The following is an 18,046-nucleotide window of genomic DNA, read 5'->3' on the forward strand; positions in this document are numbered from 1 at the left end:
CAGGACTAAGCAGTCTGCTTGATTGCACCTCATCCATGAACAACTGATGGGCGATGAATGATGGTCCAGTTATTGGTGGCCCATTTCCCATAAATGAATTCTTAAAAAGTGCTGTCCTTCTGTGACTCTTAATTGCCCTCTTGGCAATTGGGGATGGGCAATAAATGCTGACCTGGTCAGCAACGACCTCACCTCTGAATTTAAAAATAAAACCTTTCATGACAAAATCCAGAATAGAAGAATTGTTTAGGAGCCTGGCACCAAGTAGACAAATGACATGTCCTACCCAGTGGAGCTGATTAGCACCTTTTTGCTGATGGTGTGCATATTGGTTTGGGAGAGAACATTGCTACTGGATCACCTTCCTTCCCACTGATTTGAAGGTTTAGACAGACACTGGACATCTTCCAAGGCACTGGGGAAGTACGACCAACTCTCATAAAAGCTTTCTCTTCTGTTTTACTCTTAATAGATATAGCTATATTCTTAACATTCCTTGTTTAGGAAATTGGTGTACTTTGATGTGCAAAATTTTTTGATAACAGGTTGTGGTTGCATAGAGGAATCTTTTGGGGATGGTGAGCAGGAAAGGAGTAACTTTAGAACATGAACTCTTAACAGCTTTTCACGTAGTTTAGGAAATCAAAGATCCTAATTTTATTTCAGTAAGGGTTGGAATTATAGCCATTTGTAGCACAAAGGAGGTCATCCAGCTCACCATCCATGCTAGCCAACAAGTCACCATACAGCCGTATCCCAACTTTCAGTTATTGTCCATAACTTCGTAGGTTGTAAGACACTTCATGTACACATTGAGCTGTTTGCAGCAAGAATGTAATATGGACCAAACAAGCATTGTGTGTCAGATGCAGGCCTTCCAAGTGCTGGTGTCAGGCTGCAACATATTCCTCTAATTTTTAAACGAGTGTATTTCTTTGCCATGGAAGATATCCTTTGAAGCTGGTTTGTTTTCAAATTTCTGAAAATTTGGAGCAAAAAAGTAATGAGCTTGTCAATGCACCAGTAGTAATGTCTAGTTCCTGTAAAATGCCATCCACTTTTTTGTGATACTTCATACTGTTTTTACATCATTAATGACTGAGCTGGTTACAAAGTGATTTCTGTGCACTTGTTACTAACCGATACATAAAGAAATTGCAAGATTTCAGTCATTTGTTGGCTTATTGATCAAACCCAGGAGTTTCCAAGCACCTGGTTACTCTTTAAGTTTCCAACTGTGTTCTTCAGTTCATTGATGTTGAGGTATATGTTCCAGTTGGTCAAGTAAGGATCATTACAAAGCCGGTTGTATTGCAGCAGATTAAAACATTAAAGTTTTAAAAAGTAATTTTTTTTGCCGTTGCTACTGTGAACGGTGATGGTTGAATGCTCTCATCTTGTCCCTTTTTTGTTTTAGCTGTCTTTTTGCTTTTGCTCATTCAGCTATTGGTTCCAGAGCAAGATATCTTTATCCTTAACAAGTTGGTAACTTTTTTTAAGCAAGTGAACATTACTTGTGACTTAGCTTGTAGGAGATTGATTTTGTTGTTACTGTTATATATTAAAAAAACTACTCCAGTTATTGCCATAAATTTCCAAATATAGTTTTGCATTTAACTTTCATTGCTTGTATATGTCTAACAGTGTACAATAAGCAAGAGTCATATTAGTTTCCCTTCTCTGGTTTTTTTTTAAATGTTGTATATACAAGGCAAAAGAGATGTGGACAAGGCATGAAAGGTCACTGAGCGAGAACCTGTACAGAGTATGAACACTGTAGCAGATCAGCTGGGCCAGATGGCTTGTTTTTAGTGTAGATTCAGTATAATTCTATGTAAGTTTTCCCTGTCTTCACAGGAAGAACAGAACCGAGGCAAACCAAACTGGGAACATCTCAATGAAGAGCTCCATGTGTTAATAACAGTTGAAGATACGCAAGATAGAGCAGAATTGAAGTTGAGAAGAGCTGTTGAAGAGGTTAAGAAGCTACTGGTTCCTGCTGTAAGTTACTGTAGGAGCTTTTAGCTAATGATACTAATGATCAGCATCTTGTTAATGCTGCTTTGTTTTAAGAATTAAATTTTGCAGTATTTAAATGAAATGATAGGTGTCTCGAGTGTTTAACAGTGAGATATCCTAAAACCTACTACTAAGGTAATACTTGCTAAGCAAGTTTTAAAAGTTGAATGATTTAACAACTGCTTGTAAAAGTGTCACTTTTATTTCTAAATGTTTGCATTGTTCTCATAACAACAAACTCAGTTGTTTAAATCCGGATGTAAATAAGATGGGAATGAACACTTTGATGCAAGTCATTGTGCAGATTGCTAATTCATGTGCATGTGTCACCAGTCTGCTTCCAATCACTTAACAGCCTGATCTACCAGATATTAAGATAGTTGTGGTTTAGCTTGAGATTTCCTAGGATTAATGTATCCTTTGCATTGCCCTTCTGTCGAGCTTTAATTTCTCTCATTGGCAGGGGATTGGAAATGATTGACTGCAAACAACCAGAACCATTTTCATTTTGTGCTAGGTATTGTAACCAGTAAAGAGGTTTTAAACCTACTACAGATTGCACACTTTCCATTCCATATCACTCTACTCAGTTAATCCAAAATATTGACAAAACAATCCCTAGTAGTGAACTGTGATGGAAATGGTACAAAAGAATGAGCTACATTTATTTAAAGTGCAAATATTAACTCTTCACTGTCAGTCTAACTCTGAGCTAGGACATTGGCCATTAGTATTGCAATAAAGAGCAATGTATTTTCATACTACTCTTTCCAGTTGTCTGGCTCTGAATAACCACATTTAAGTATATGCATTCTGCTGGTTTGTCCGTGCAAACAGCTTAAAGGAAAATAAACCTTCAATGTCCATTGAAGTGGAGGTGACCCTTGTGTATGAAAATTCTCTGATAGAGGGTCCCTGAATTTTGATCTTGCAAGTGTTGGGTGGTAGCACCAAAAACATTAGCAAAAAAATGCAAACTTAATATTAAAGTTTAAATGAATAATATTATACAGTCTAGTGTTTTATGTAAGTCTTGTGAAAATTGTTAAAAGTGCTCACTAGTGTCTGAAATTTTATCTTGAACTTGGAAAGTATTTTGTCTTAAATTTGCTCAGCTTAGTGTAAATTGGCTTCCCTTATTCTATTGGAAAATAACATGGGGGGAATGAATATTATGCCATTAGAAAGAGCTGTTGCTGCTTAATCTGGTGTCCAACTTGGAGGCGGAGTCAGAAGAGACCACCAGCGTGACTATTTTGTTTTTGCACTCAACAAATCACTAAAGGTTTGAAAAATAAAATTTAACTGATCTCTAACCTCTATTTCTCAAACTTTCAACACTAGTTTAATTATAAGCAGAGGATAGGTTTGATTTAAGCCCTCACCATCTCTGACTATGTTCAGCCAGCAGCTTGTTTCTTGCTTTATGCATTGACCTTTTTCATTTAAAATTGTCATGGCTTAATATTTAATTTGCCCTTGATTACAACAAGTACTCAAAGCTGTACCTTTTTGAAATCTATATGATTAGCTAAAGTTTGGATTAATATTTGAAAATTATTGACACTGGTTAATTGAAAAGTTCATTTATTTACAGATGCAGTGATACAGAAAATCTAGATTGCTAACGGGAGTTAATTAGTCAAAAGAAATTTGAGATGATCTTTTACGTTTGCATTTTCCCTCATTAGGTAGGCTTGTATTAACATTCACGGAGCGTATGGTGACGAATATACATATCTGTGTTCACCAGCATGAAATGGTCTGTTGAATTTTTCACTAAGTTATTCCATTCATGAACTTTTTTTTAATTAGGACCGCATAATAGCCTATTTCTGTTAAGCTAAACATTAGAAAATCATCCTGATTTTGGTTAAGATTTCTTTGGCATTTGTATGTATGCAATTTGAGTGACTTGTGTATTTATTTGCTTTCGTTGGTTAACTTTGGAAAGGATTCTCAAGGTTGCAGACTATTAAGAATGATGGAGTGTAATGTCAGTTGAAATCAATATTATATGGAGTCCTCATGCCCTCTAAATAGCAAAGTATATTTGTGGTTAATGCAAATGGTTAGTGATTGGCATGCATTGAAGCTTCATCTTCTGAATTGTACATTCAAACAGCACGTATATGGCCAGTATCTTGTACACTTAGATTGAAACAATGGTGAATACTCATTATTCATTCAACTTATTCCTACAACAGATAATTCAAAATATTAAAAATGCTAAATTAGTGGAAACTGGATAAAGTATTACGTTCTGGAACTTGTTTTTATATGTATTCTTTGCACCCTGAGCTTTAGTTCATTTCATTGAATGGAAACGTGAAACTAAATAAAGAATCTGAGATTTGAAGTACATTGTATTTTGAAGCACAAAATGAAATTTGAACTACAAGGGGGGTTCTGTAAATACTTTCAGAGCTTTTGTGGAGTGAAGTATAATTGTTTGTCTTAAATCTGCATTCAAGACTCTCTGCAGGAGAGAATGACCATCTTCGTTATTATTTTTAATCAATCCATAGCACATCTCTAGAGCATACTTGCCCCAGGGGCAGGGCATTACCTCTGTACCCCAAGATCCCCAAGAAAATTGATTTATAGGCTTTTCTTTTTGGCTGACATGCTTCGAAAGAAACTTTGTTTCACTGTGTACTATTCTGCAAATGAGCTAGAGATCGGAAATGCCAACAAAAAATCAATATGATCAATGCCCTAAACACCTTTTTGTGACTGGACATTTTAGTGGATTAATTCAAAGGTGTAACTTAATGGTACTGTCCTGATCTGGGAGCATCTTTGAATCCTACTATGGCAGGTGGTGAAATTTAAATTCAACTTTTTGGAAAAAAAAAAGCAGCTAGCCGAATGGTGGCAATGTAGCTGCTATCAATTGTTGTAAACAGTCATCTGATTCACTAATTTCCCTTTTTTTGGGGAAAGAAATCTGCCATCCTTACCTGGTGTGGCTGACATGTTTGAACAGCTGGAGGTTGAGAAATGAATAAAAAGGTTTTAAGTTAAAGGATTTGACTGGTAATTAAATTTTACATTTGCAGTAAAGCTACACTTTTAATACTCTAAAAATGTACACTTGTATGAGAAGAGCTCGAACTGTAGAAATAGATTTGAACACAAACTGGTAGATGCTCTGAGTTTGACAGTAGCCTTGAGTAGGTTGGAGAGTTTAATGCTAACGAGGACAGTGAATTGGAGCAGTTGGTGAGTGCTGAATAAATTGGGGGACATTGTGAAACAGCTCACCAAAAGGATGATCATTAAGCAGCGACTGCCTTCTGATTGCTGGCTGTTGCAATCACTCTGCATGTAATTAGCTTTTGTTGTGATACATTAATTTTTTAAAATTAGATTTATATGAAGTGCAAAATGCAAGTTAAGACTAACTTAAAACTAGAGAACTGCACAAACATAGTTGGATCTTTTATAAATAAATGACGCTGTATAATTGGGAATAGAAGAGATTAAATATGATCCAACATTAAGTGACAATTGTTCACATGTTTGCTCATGTGAACAAAAGCACTGATAGCACAACTTGTAATATTTTTGAAAGGCCACTTTTCTACAAGTATTTAAAGCACTCTTAGCTTCATTTAGTGAAGTCCTCGGGACTTGACATTTGTGTCCTACCCCATCACAAGCCTACTTCTAGCAACTTTCCAGATTGAGAAGTCGAGTTCGGAATTTTGTTTAATACCATTGGACTCATTTTTAGAGATCTTGTAATGATTTTGCTGATCTCCTTTACATCCTACTGACATTTTATCACTTTTTGCCTTTTCCTACCTTTGTAGCTTCATTCTTTCTTTTTGCCAAAGAATTACTTCTGCCTTCCATTCTATCATATTTCTCTCTCACTTCCTTTCATGTGTATGGGCTTAAAAGTATTGCTTCTCAACTTTTTCGAATTTGAATAATTGTTAAACTTTCTTTTTTTCTCCCTAAGCCAGGTATTTCCAGCATTTTTTGATCTCAAGTTTCCAGTATGTGCAGCACTTTTTGTCACAGTGCCTTTTTTACTTAGCATTGTGCACAGACCATCTTTTCAAAGAAGTTAAACTTGTATTCAAAAATTTTAATTGATACCCATACAAAGATGCAGATCTGAATTGAATTTTGAAAGCCAAAGATTCTAACTTTATTCTGATGAATTATACCCAAAATATTAATGTATTTAACTTTATAAATGTTTGAGTTTTTTACTTGTCCATTCTATTACTCCTTTCAGTATTTCCTTGACCATTTCATGCACTGCTATTAAAACTAAATTTTAGCCTTCATTTAACAATTGGTAAGTGTTGAATTCATCATTTTCCTTTTGTGAGCTATTGAATATTGGGAAAGTACAAAAATATAGAAAATCAAACACATTTGAAATGTGTTGAATGACTTACCATATATAACTTGGTAATTCTGACTTGATGCTCTGTTAGTTGCTTGGGGTGACTCTTAATGTTCTCCTGCAGGTATTCCCTTTTTTCTTCATTAACGGGATGGGGGTGTCTCTGCCTAGGCAGCACTTATTGCCTATTCCTAATTGCCCAGAGGGCAGTTCAGTGTCTATCACATGGTTGTTGGTCTGGAGTCACATGTAGGCCAGACCAGGTAAGGATGGCAGTTTCCTTCCCTAAAGGACGCGAGTGAACCATACGGGTTTTTCTGACAATCAGTAATGGATTCATGGTCATCGTTAGATTCTTGATTCCGGATATTTTATTAATTCAAATTCCACCATCACAGTGGAGGGATTTGAACTTAGGTCCTCAATGTTATCTGGGTCTCTGGATTAACAGTCCAGCAATATTTCACTAGGCCGTCACCTCCCCCGTTAGCACACTTTGTTTTTTTTTTAATTGTACTTTCTTTCAGAATTTGTAAGGTGGGAACAGACTTGCTTCATTGGATTTTGTGGCTAATGTAGAACAGGACCTATTTTGGTCAGTAGGACAATATCCAATTTTGATTTTTGGGATTTCCAACTATTGGAATTGGCCTACCCTTGCATTCTACCCAGCTGGCATGGCATAATGGTAGCCAATTCCATAAGCTAGTAGCCATGTCTTCAGTTAATAAAAAACAAAATTATTTTCTTATTTTGTGTTTTTGTCTCTCAACTTAAGTGGTGCTACATAAATCTGTAGTATGATGGGTTGCTTTGTGAACATGGATCATTTTAAAAACATAAAGTAAAAAAAACTTTGTTATTAAAACAATTATTAAAGGCTTCATTGTTTGCTTGCTAATCTAGTCATATTTATTTGAAATGAATTTAATGTGAGTTCAGTTGTAACACCAGCTGGAAACTCAAGGGACAATTTTAATTATTCTTTAAAGAATTCTTTTGACTTCTGTTTATTCTTAACAGATGCATCAATATTATAATGTTTTGCACGTTTGCAGGACTTCAGTTGTTTAAAGATGACATTTTAACCAGTCATAGTGCAAACAAGGTAGATGCGCAAAGCTTTTCTCACTCCTTTTTATTTCCTGGATGAAAAGAAAGACTTGTATATCTGTGGGGCTGTTCACCTCCCAAGCATGTTACAGCCAATGAAATAATTTTAAATGTAACTACTGTTGTAATGTAGGAAACAACAGCTGATTAATGTCGGAATACTCTAGCTAGTTTTCCACTCAGCCTGCATTTGACATTTTTTGAACTTGTGGTTTTAGTCCATTATGTTGACTGCAAATTGTTTTGAAAAATAAAAAAAATCTGAGAATTGACACTTGCAGCCTTGTGAGGCAATTGGAGTTATGCCACTATATTTATTGATTTAATACAGACGTAATGGTTATAGAATTTCAAACGCCTGCCCTATAATTGCTACTTCCCTGCCTATCAAAAGTTGTCCTGAGAAAAATGAAAATAACAGACTACCCATGATAGAGGCTGAACAAAACATTGTAAGGATTTTAGGGCTACTTTGGATGCAGTGATGGTGATGAGAGCTTCCAAGTTGTGCGGTGTGTACAGTGCATCCATAAACTTGAACAGGTGACCATTAGACTATATTCTTGTGTTTAAATTTACAATCAAATTTAATTGTCAATTTTTTTGCAAGTTTGTATTTGTTATATTGACTACAAAGTTCACTTCCCTTTATCCTTTGCTCCATTACCACACCTAGGCATTCAAGACATTTTCTTAACCTTGGGAAAGATTGACTTCACGCTCAGTGCACTGTTCTGAAAATCTGCAATAACTTTTTGGACAATCATTAGCTGTCCTTGACATGCTGAGAATGCTCATTGCTGGGGCCTTTACTTGTGTACAGATACCTGTGCAATCATTTAAAATTGCTACAAGTACAAGGAGTCAGTTTAACTTACACATGTGACTCGTTACTATCTCCTAATGTGAAAAATAAGCTAAATGAATTCTAGTTCCTTCATAGTTAGATCTTAACCTACACCCTAAAACTACCCATCATTCCAAATCAGTTTGCATTATATTAATAGTCTCAGGTTATCAAAATCTTCGCGGGATTGAAAATGTCTTGCTGCACAATTGCAGTTGGAATAGTTGAGATACTTTTTCACCCCTGTTAAATTCAAGCCTTGAAAATTGTTGTGACTGGTTAATTCAGGAGGAGAACTTATTACTTGATCAGAGATCCATAGTGGTCTTACTGTTTGAGATAAATTAAGATACTTTAATTGTGGATGGATAATAATCTTGGAGCTGCCCTGCTGACAGTAATGTGCGTACTATGCCAGATACACTACAATTGTTTAAGAAGGTGATGCACCATGTTCTCGATAGCAATTGGGGATAGGCAATAAATGCTGACCTTGGTGGCACAGCTCATTTCCAAGCATCTTTTCAAAAATCCATATTTTGATGCACAATCTGGATTCTTGCTATTCTCCTCTTCCTGCTCCTTCCTCCACTCCCTTAAATTTTGAAGATTATTTTTAACTGTCCCTCATGCTGTTCTGACCTCCCAAGAGTACCCTGTCTTTTTGCAGTTTCAGTTCCTTGAACTGAATGCACTTTAATGGCCATTAATATAAGCCATCACAAGCATTTAAATGCCAGAACTGAGCTTGATTTCTTGTTGCTCTGATGCTCACAATCGAGTTCAACATTAGAGCACAACTGGGAAGTCTGGTTGGTTATTCGTCACGTCCCAAGCTGTAAAGCAGTGCTTCGCAAACTTTTTCACCCTGTTATAACTATTTCAGGACTTGAAAATTCTTATGACTGGTTGGTTAATTCAGGAAGAGAACTTACTTGATCAGAGATCCACAGTAGCCTTGCTGCTTCAAAGCTTGTGACCTTGGCTCTCAATTCCTTGGGGGTCCTGACCTTTACTTTGGCAATCCCTGATCTAAATCAACAAACCTGTTACGTCCCAGCTACTCTACTGGCTGGGATAGCTAACAATATAACCCAAGAATCAAACTTGCAGCTTTTATGAATTAATCATTTTTATTTGTTTAGGAAATCTGTAATTGACACAACTCTTTTTTTGCCTTTGTAGGTGAAGGTGAGCTGCCACCTTGAGTTGCTGATGCCCATGTGGTGTTGCTGAGTACCATTTGATGGGGAGTTCCTAGAATTTGACCCTGATATAGAATAATTTTTTTGAAGCCTACTAATATTTTTAATAGGTAATCTAATCTATAAATTTACAGGTGACCTGACTTGAGTTACAACCAAGAATTAGATATGGGTCAACGTCAAAATTTTTCATTGGAAGATAGTTTGGATTCTAAAAGTCTTGAAGTAGACCGAATCTAAGATTCCTATTTTTACATTTCTTTATTTCAGGTTGCAATGCTGAGTTCCACAAATGACTGTCCCAGGGGCCCCTTTCTCAAAACTAATGGATAAATTAGCTGTATCTGAAGTTTCCTTTGACCCATCTCTCTCAAACTATTGCAAAAACACTAACATTGATATGCACAGCTGTGAAGGAGAGTAGGGTAGAGCCATAGACACAGCACGGAAACAGACCCCTTGGACCAACTTGTCCGTGCTGACCAGATATCCTATATAAATCTAGTTGCATTTGGCTCATCCCTCTAAACCCTTCCTATTCATATACTCCTCCAGATGCCTTTTTTAATTGTTGTAATTGTACCAGCTTCCACCACTTCCCCTGACAGCTCATTCCGTAAATGCACCATCTTCTGCGTGAAAACATTGCCCCTTAGGTTCATTTTATATCTTTCCCCTCACACTGTAAACCTATGCCCTGTAGTTTTGGACTCCTTTTCCCCCATCTCCATCCCAGGGAAAAGAGCTTGCCTATTTATCCTGGGGGAACTAGCTATTTGGATGCAGAATTGGCTCAAAGGTAGAAGATGGAGGGCGGTGGTGGAGGTTGCTTTTCAGACTGGAGGCCTTAGGCCAATGTGCCACAAGGATTGTTGCAGGGTCCACTGCTTTTCATCATTTTTGAATGTGAGCATAGGAGGTATGGTTAGTAAGTTTGCAGATGGCACTAAAATTGGAGGTGCAGTGGACAACGAAGAAGGTTACCTCAGTACACAGGATCTCGATCAGATGAAGTTTAATTTAGATTAATGTGAGGTGCTGCACTTTGGAAAAGCAAATCAGGGCAGAACTGTACACCCTTTAATGGTAAGGTCCTGGGGAATGTTGCTGAACAGAGACCTTGGAGTGCAGGTTCGTAATTCCTTAAAAGTGGAGTCACGGTAGATAGGATGGTGGAAAAGACTTAATTGGTCGCTGCATTGAGTATAGGAGTTGGGAGATCATGTTGCAGCTCTACAAAACAATCTCTACCCTGTTCTGTACATTTTTGTAGCTATAAAAGATTCAGTTGACAAGAATGGAGAATCAGACCATTGCATTTTTGTTCTCCTTTTACAATGGCTACGTCTTCCCATTCTTGTAAAGAGAGGGAATGTTGGTTAATCTGCTGGCCAGCACTACATCTTTGTAAAAAGACTAACAACAGCGCTTGGACATCTCAAATGTCGAAGGAACAAAGTTACTCCCAAGTAAAGTTGCTTCTCAAAGCCACTCAAGTTATTGGGCTGCTTACCCATTCTTTAGTACTGGATGAGCAGAAATTTCCTCCAATTTTAAAAAATGGGAAGCTTAAAGCTATTGTTTTAAGTTGCCACTCCAAATGCTTGTTCTCCAGAAATTGACTCTATGCCCCTCCATGGCAATGGTCTGAGATTAATTAGTGTATTCAGCGTTGGACAAGAATCTGAACTCTGCCATCACAAAGACTATCAATTTCCATCCTTCTTCTCAAAAGCAACTGCATTAGAAGTTATGCTTTCCCAATTTACATAGTGTCTTTCTAGCAGTTGCTCAAAAGTGATCCTTTTAACACAATTTCTAGTTATTTTGATTTAGTGGTGCATACTATAAAAACTTTGGATTAGTGTATAACATTTCTACATTGGGAGCAAGTGCATACAGCATTGCTTTTAAATGTTTTATTAATCCCAGAGAGGTTATTGGATGTTGACTTTCAATGAGTTGATAGCATAACTACCTCAAACTTGAGCAAAAGCCAGTTTCAGTGAAATGTTTCATACTTATTTTACCAGCCATTATTATAAGAAATCTTTTAAACAGGTTCAAAGTCCCAGATTGGATCCTTTCACCGCCTGCTGAGCTGTTCCCTAAGTATAAATTGAATGTTCTGGGAGAGGCAAAGAGAAGCTGGTTGAATGCCAGACATGAGAAGTTGGCATTAGTCTGAGAAATGCCAAGATGCCTTCCTAACATTGAAGGATTGATTACCTAGAAGATCTGGAATATTGGACTATATTGCCTAATTAGCTCCAAAGCTCTTTCAATAAAAATAAATTTTAAGATGTACTAATAGACTGCTTTAGAATACTTTGAGACTTAATTGTAGCAAAATTAATCTACAGTTTGACCTAGATATTGCACAAGTGTTGGAATTAAATTTGTGCTGACTGAATTGCTTGTGGCTACTGATTTGATGAGGGGTTTTGAGACTTGTACCTGAGAACTAAAAATAAATAGTACAATGTGGTTCTTTGACCCCTGGTTGCAGACCAATTGTACTATAATGTGCAGTTTAGCGAAAAGTTGCAAGTGTTGAAACAAAACTAAATATAAAGGAAAAACCTTTCCCATGCCGTGCCTGTCAATTTAGGACCAGTGTTCATTAAGTCACCTATGTATTTGTGCCCTCAGTGTTACAACAATCTGGGCATTGACTTTGTTTTTGGACTCACTTGAAGTAAGTGCAAGATAACAGACTTGTACTAGACATCTGCCTCTATTCTCTTGAGATGTTCCTTAAAAACTTCTATGCAAACTCGTATTTCCTTAAGGCTTGATGTCAAATTTTGTCTGACTGTTTCTCTGCAATGCCTTAGAATTGCAACTTTGGATAAAAAGTGCAGGGATGAGAAAAAGGCACAGAAGATTGGCACTAGTAATACTAGCAGGCATGATGGACTTTTTCTGTGTCTCAATAATTGAGAATTTTTTTTCCTGCTATGTTAAATTGTATAAATGAAAGCTTCCAACCCCTCGCTGCTTCAGCGAGCGCACACTGCACTAAGAACGCTTCAGCCTTGGTCACAAGTTTGGGCATTTAGTCAAAATTAAACAGGCAACAGTAATTGCCAACACCTCAGTCTCCGGTGAAAAGGAACTTGAAAAAGGGAAGTGAAATATTCAGTATTACAGCTGTATATGTCCATGGTGAGAATTTAATGAGGGTGCTTTTCCCACCTTGCCCCAATTCTTTCCTATCTCCCATCTATCCTATTTCCTGTCCCTCTAACACTGTCCATACCATCAATATGCTTTAAATCTCACATAGCTTGAAGAACTTAAAGGTTTTCAAGAATTGTAGAAAAGGGCATTTATTTTGTGGGTGTGTATGGAGTGGTTTCTTAAAGTTCACTTTGGACATTGAGGTTTTTAAAAGGTTTCCTTGCCTTCAAGAGCAATCCATTGGCCAAAATTATTTTTTTTTTTGAGAGCTAGTCTGCAAAAAATTGTGCGGTTTTGTAGTAAAGAGAGTGCTTTCATGTGTTTTGGGATATTTATAGGAATAAGCATGTCTAGATATTTTCTAAAAGGCCTCTTCATAGTTATTATGTGCCCAGGCCTCCTGACTTGGAGGTAGGGATACTACTACTACAACAACACATGGACTTGATAATATTTCTGTGCTACCTGCTGATGACCAATTGTTGCATTTTTAGTTCTTTTTGATAAATCTATCTTTGATAAATATGGTTGTGCAGATCATTTTGTTTAAGACCTGCTATAGATGAGATATTTAATTAGTTATCTTGGTAATGTCGTGGGGCGAGAATGACTGTGTACTACTCCAGCCTTGGTTGCAGCAATATATTTTCTCCTCCTCCAAGAACTGCTTAGCTGTGAACTTTAATTTTGGACCTGAGAGAGTTATTTCTTTCAGAAGAAGAATAACTGGAAGTGGTAGTTTTTGCTAAGTTTTAAAATGCTGAAGTTCAAGTTTCAGTACTCAAGCCTGAAAGGTGAAGGTGAGGAAGTGTGTTTGACTAATGATTGTGTGGACGGTGGCAGTAGTTTTTTTTTGGTTGTGAATTATTTTGAATGTTTGGCAATACTTAAACCAAATTTTGATTTTTACAGGAAAACTGTCCATCTTTGCATGTCTGGTATAAATGTTTGTTATTGACAAATAGGCTTTTAAGGCTTTTGACTTGATTTACCTAATCTTGCCCTTGACTTTAGAAATCTTAGTGCAGCAATGTGGTTGACTAGCATGAATGGCTGGTACTGTTTGATGCAGTCACTTAAATAGAGAAACTGTTTTGAGCAGCAAACCACAGATTATCACAAAGTGCCCTTTTGCTAAAACAACGAATTGTTATTTGAAATATGCTGAGCTGAAAGGGTGCTGGAAATGGAGTTAACTGACATGTAAAAGGGAATTGGATGACTGGGAGGGGGAAAGGAATTACAGGTGAATGGAATTGACTGAATACCTCTGTGAAAGAGACCTAATGATTGGAATAGTCTCCTTCTGTGCTGTTTCAATGTCAATGATTTTTATGAATTGCATATCCTTATTGTTACCTTCCCTGACATCAGTGGACAGGCTTGGAGCCTTCGAACCCCTCTAGCCTCATCCTGTAACAGCTAGTCCATTCAGAAACCTCTACGTTGCTAATGCCATGTCTAATCTTGTGTTTATAATTGTGGGCTCAACTCTGTTTTGTGTCCTGGGTAACTCCATGATCCCATTACTTTTCCCACAGGCTCTTGAACTTTTAATTTTGCTCTCCTTGATTGAACAGCAAATAAAGCTGTTCTGTGTGATTTGGATGATCTAGTTGGCATTACCACATTCTGTGAATGTTCACAAGGATTTGGTCTTTAAGGCAGGCTTGATGTCTTTTTACGGAAGCATGTACCAGATGTTTTTTGTTTGGAACAGCTGTTATATTTTACCCATCTGTTGTCTTAATCTCCTCAGTATCTGAGGAATGGGTAGTGTTAACTGTTGCATATGCATGACAAAATGCACATGGCACGTTGGTTGCAGTTTTTACAATATTATAAACCTAGGATCTTTATATGTGCAGGTGAATGTACGTGAAGTCTTTTGGGTTCAGGATGCATTCTGCAGGCTATGGATTGTCCATAATGTAGAACATAATGGAAGAATGAGGAGATGGAACGTGAAATAAAAGGCTCCATTCTGTGGGGGAGGGGCTACAGAGGGTTTGGGCCTCTTTGTAAAATAAGTTTAGATGCAGGTCATATGATATAAAGGATCTTGGGCTTTAAAAATAGCGTCAAAACGTGAGGAAGTTTTGGTGAACGTATAAAATTGTGTCCATTTCTGGGCACTGAACTCTAGGAAGAATCTGAAGGCATTAGAAAGAATGCAAAAAAGAATCGGGAATATGGCTTTCAGTGTGTAAGACATCAGTTATGTGGATAAATTGGAGAAGCTGGGATTGTTCTTATTGAAGAGACTATTAGTGGACATTTTATGGTGGGTGTTTAAAATCACTAAGGGTCTGGTCTGAGGAGATAGGAGAGACCTTTGTCTCTGGTGGCTTAGACTGACTAGTGGCAAGTAACACTTGTGCCTCCATCGACACTCGGCAGTGTGTACTATCTACAAGATGCACTGCAGAAATTCCCAAAGCTCCTCAGACAGAATCCTTCAAATCCACGACCATTTCCATGTAGATGGACAAGTGCAGCAGATATGTATTAGAACACCACAATCTTCAAGTTCCCCTGACTAAGTCACTCACCATCCTGACTTGGAAATATATTGCAGTTCCTTTTTACTGTGCCTGGATTAGAATCCTGAAGTTTCCTCCCTAATGGCATTGTGGGTCAACACACAGCAGGTTCAAGAACGCAGCTTGCCACTACCTCCTGAAGGACAACTAGGGACAAGCAATAAATGCTGGTTAGCCAGCAATGCCCACATCCCATGAATGAATAAAAAATAAAGAATTGGAAGACTGTTACCATTGTTTCTCTTGTCATTCTAAATCAAGGAATCTTTTAAGGGCTAGGATCTGGAATGCACTGTGTAGCGGATACCAATTCAATCATTTAAAGGCATTGGATTATTATATGGAAACCAAGGTTCCAGAGCAGATGAATGTTGGATAAGGTGTCATTCTTGCAGAACACCAGAAAGGACTTCTGTAAGCATTTATGATTCCAAAAATTGTTGATGAAACCAGGTTCAAACACCAGCAATCTTGTAATATACTTGTTAATATCTTCTAAAATATGATGGTGACGTGGACTGTCAGTTAGGTTAGTTCATTAAATGTTTGTCCATTGCTTTTCCTTTTTGAATGATGAGGATTGATACAGCTGAGTACTTGCTGTAGAAGATCATCACTTCCATTTTACAGCATTGCTATCACCAGTTTGCAAAATGCAGTATGCTGGCATCCATTTCCTTGATGTCTAGTTAACATTATAACCTGCAAATTTATCGAGCAGTGTAGAGTAGTGCCACTTGTCTGTGCACAGCATCTGAACCATGAGCTTTTTTTTTTTGAAGATTAGCCAGTCGTGTCTCTGGACAGAAGCAGCACTAATTCATCTTTGAATGCCACCATAGTTGGATAGGAACATCTGACATATTGAGATTCTATCCATCCAACTGGGGTATGTGCAAATCTAGTTTTACCTTTCTCAAGCTAATGGAACTCTGAAAGCATTAGGATGGAGAGGAATATTTGATACCTTGGGACAGTGACAAGCTTCAGTTTCTGATATTGCATTTGCACCTGCAAGTAATAATTCAATCAGCATTTATAAACCGTGTCATTCCTGCTGTGGCTTAAAATCTACAACTGTAACTGCTAATAAACTGCATTTGCAGCACTGCATTAATTTTCTGCCTCTACCACCTCTTTCTCTCCACACCCCCATCCCAAACTATCCACTTTTTTGTCTTTTTCACAGCTGCAGTCAGGGAATTGGGTGATGGTCTTAATGGCACTTAGGTACTTGCCAGCTATTTTTTCTCTTTTGGGAGCATGCTATACAGGAAGAAGCTTAGGAAAGCACTGAAGTATACTCTAATACATTTCTTTACCTGCCGAAGTGATAACTAAATCCTTTTCTTTGAGCTAAAGCAGCAGGAATGTGAATAAATTCAAGTTTGTCATGTTTGTATTTCCTTCAAATGCCACCCATTTAGGCTCAGCTCCCTAGAAACGTAACTGCTACAGTGTTCCCCCAACTTTGATAAGCTGGCATTTCTTCCCTTCTCCAGTGCAGCGTGATTTTTTTTTTTGTTTGACTCCTCTGACTTATAGAAATTTGAGAACCTTATTAAATATGTGGTCTTTTTTAGAAAATGCTTTCTTTCCCTCTGGACTTGATACTGTTGGCATTTCACTCTTGCTGCCTCTGAAGGAAGTAAAGTGATGAGGGGTACAGAGGGCAAAGGAAAACAAAATCTGAAATTTGTGAAAATTTGTAAATGATTGCAAGGAGCCTATTGATTTAATTAAATTCTTTGCATCCTGCAGTTGATGGGCAAGCCTAATGTAAAAACATGATTGTTTTTACAATTTGCTCTCCAGGATCTGGCACATGTGAATTCTGTCCCACCATTACACCCAGAACATGACAAGGGACCCAATTTATGGTTCTGTATAGATACCTCACTACTAAGCTTGCAGAGAAGGGAGGATGAACTGGCTCACATCCTTTATTCACCTTTGTTCCCTTGGTTGCATCAAGGTTCACTTTAAAAATTCAACCCTTCCCTTGTGGTTACCTTTTCTCCCAGACCCAAATGAACTTGTGCTTTTAAAAGGAATTAATTTAACTGGGCTTTCTTGAGTTTAAAGATGAATTTATTAATTGCTAAACACAAGCAGTAGCACAACACATGGATTAGAAATAAGAGGAGTCCAAAAAGAAGTTTGTCTCCTGGATTGATCACAAAGATGAGTTGAGATTGACCTCCACTGCACTCCACTTTTTTTGCCTTGTCGATTTAATGTTGAACAGTCAGTTTCATTGTTTTTAGTGTTGTAGGTTGGTTGAAATTCTGTTGGTTTGATTCCTTTTGACTGGCTGAATTCCAGCATTCATGGTGAACAAGAGTCCTTTGGCTTGTAATGCTAGAAGTCAGCTAGTTAGCATGAGTCCCTTTTATGTGCAACATGGGTGACTTGGGGACAATAAGATGCAGGGCTGGATGAACACAGCAGGCCAAGCAGCAGCATAGGAGCAGAAAGGCTGACGTTTTGGGCCTAGACCCTTCTTCAGAAAAGGGGGAGGGGAAGGGGGTTCTGAAATAAATAGGGAGAGAGTGGGAGGTGGATAGAAGATGGATAGAGGAGAGGATAGGTGGAGAGGAAACGAACAGATCGAAGAGGCGGGGATGGAGCCAGTAAAAGTGAATGTAGGTGGGGAGTTAGGGAGGGGATAGGTCAGTCCAGGGAGGACTGACAGGTCAAGGGAGTGGGATGAGGTTGGTCGGTAGGAGATGGGGGGTGCGGCTTGAGGTGGGAGGAGGGGGTAGGTGGG

The 18,046-nt window shown here is 37.8% G+C and overlaps 1 protein-coding gene across 10 annotated transcripts in view; it reads left to right on the top strand.

Annotated features, from left to right (window-relative positions):
* qkia (QKI, KH domain containing, RNA binding a) overlaps positions 1–18,046 on the top strand; it is a 92,553-nt gene that overhangs the window by 58,847 nt on the left and 15,660 nt on the right. For all 10 annotated transcript variants that reach the window (XR_007264959.1, XM_048613124.1, XM_048613121.1 and 7 more), the window contains exon 4: positions 1,858–2,001. Coding sequence is in view for 9 of the 10 variants with exons in the window: in XM_048613124.1 (XP_048469081.1) it covers positions 1,858–2,001 (144 nt within the window). In the remaining variant the exon portion in view is untranslated. The remainder of the gene's footprint in view (positions 1–1,857; positions 2,002–18,046) is intronic.

Source organism: Rhincodon typus, chromosome 27 (assembly GCF_021869965.1).
Source record: "Rhincodon typus isolate 14 chromosome 27, sRhiTyp1.1, whole genome shotgun sequence".
In the NCBI taxonomy this organism is placed as follows: Eukaryota; Metazoa; Chordata; class Chondrichthyes; order Orectolobiformes; family Rhincodontidae; genus Rhincodon; species Rhincodon typus.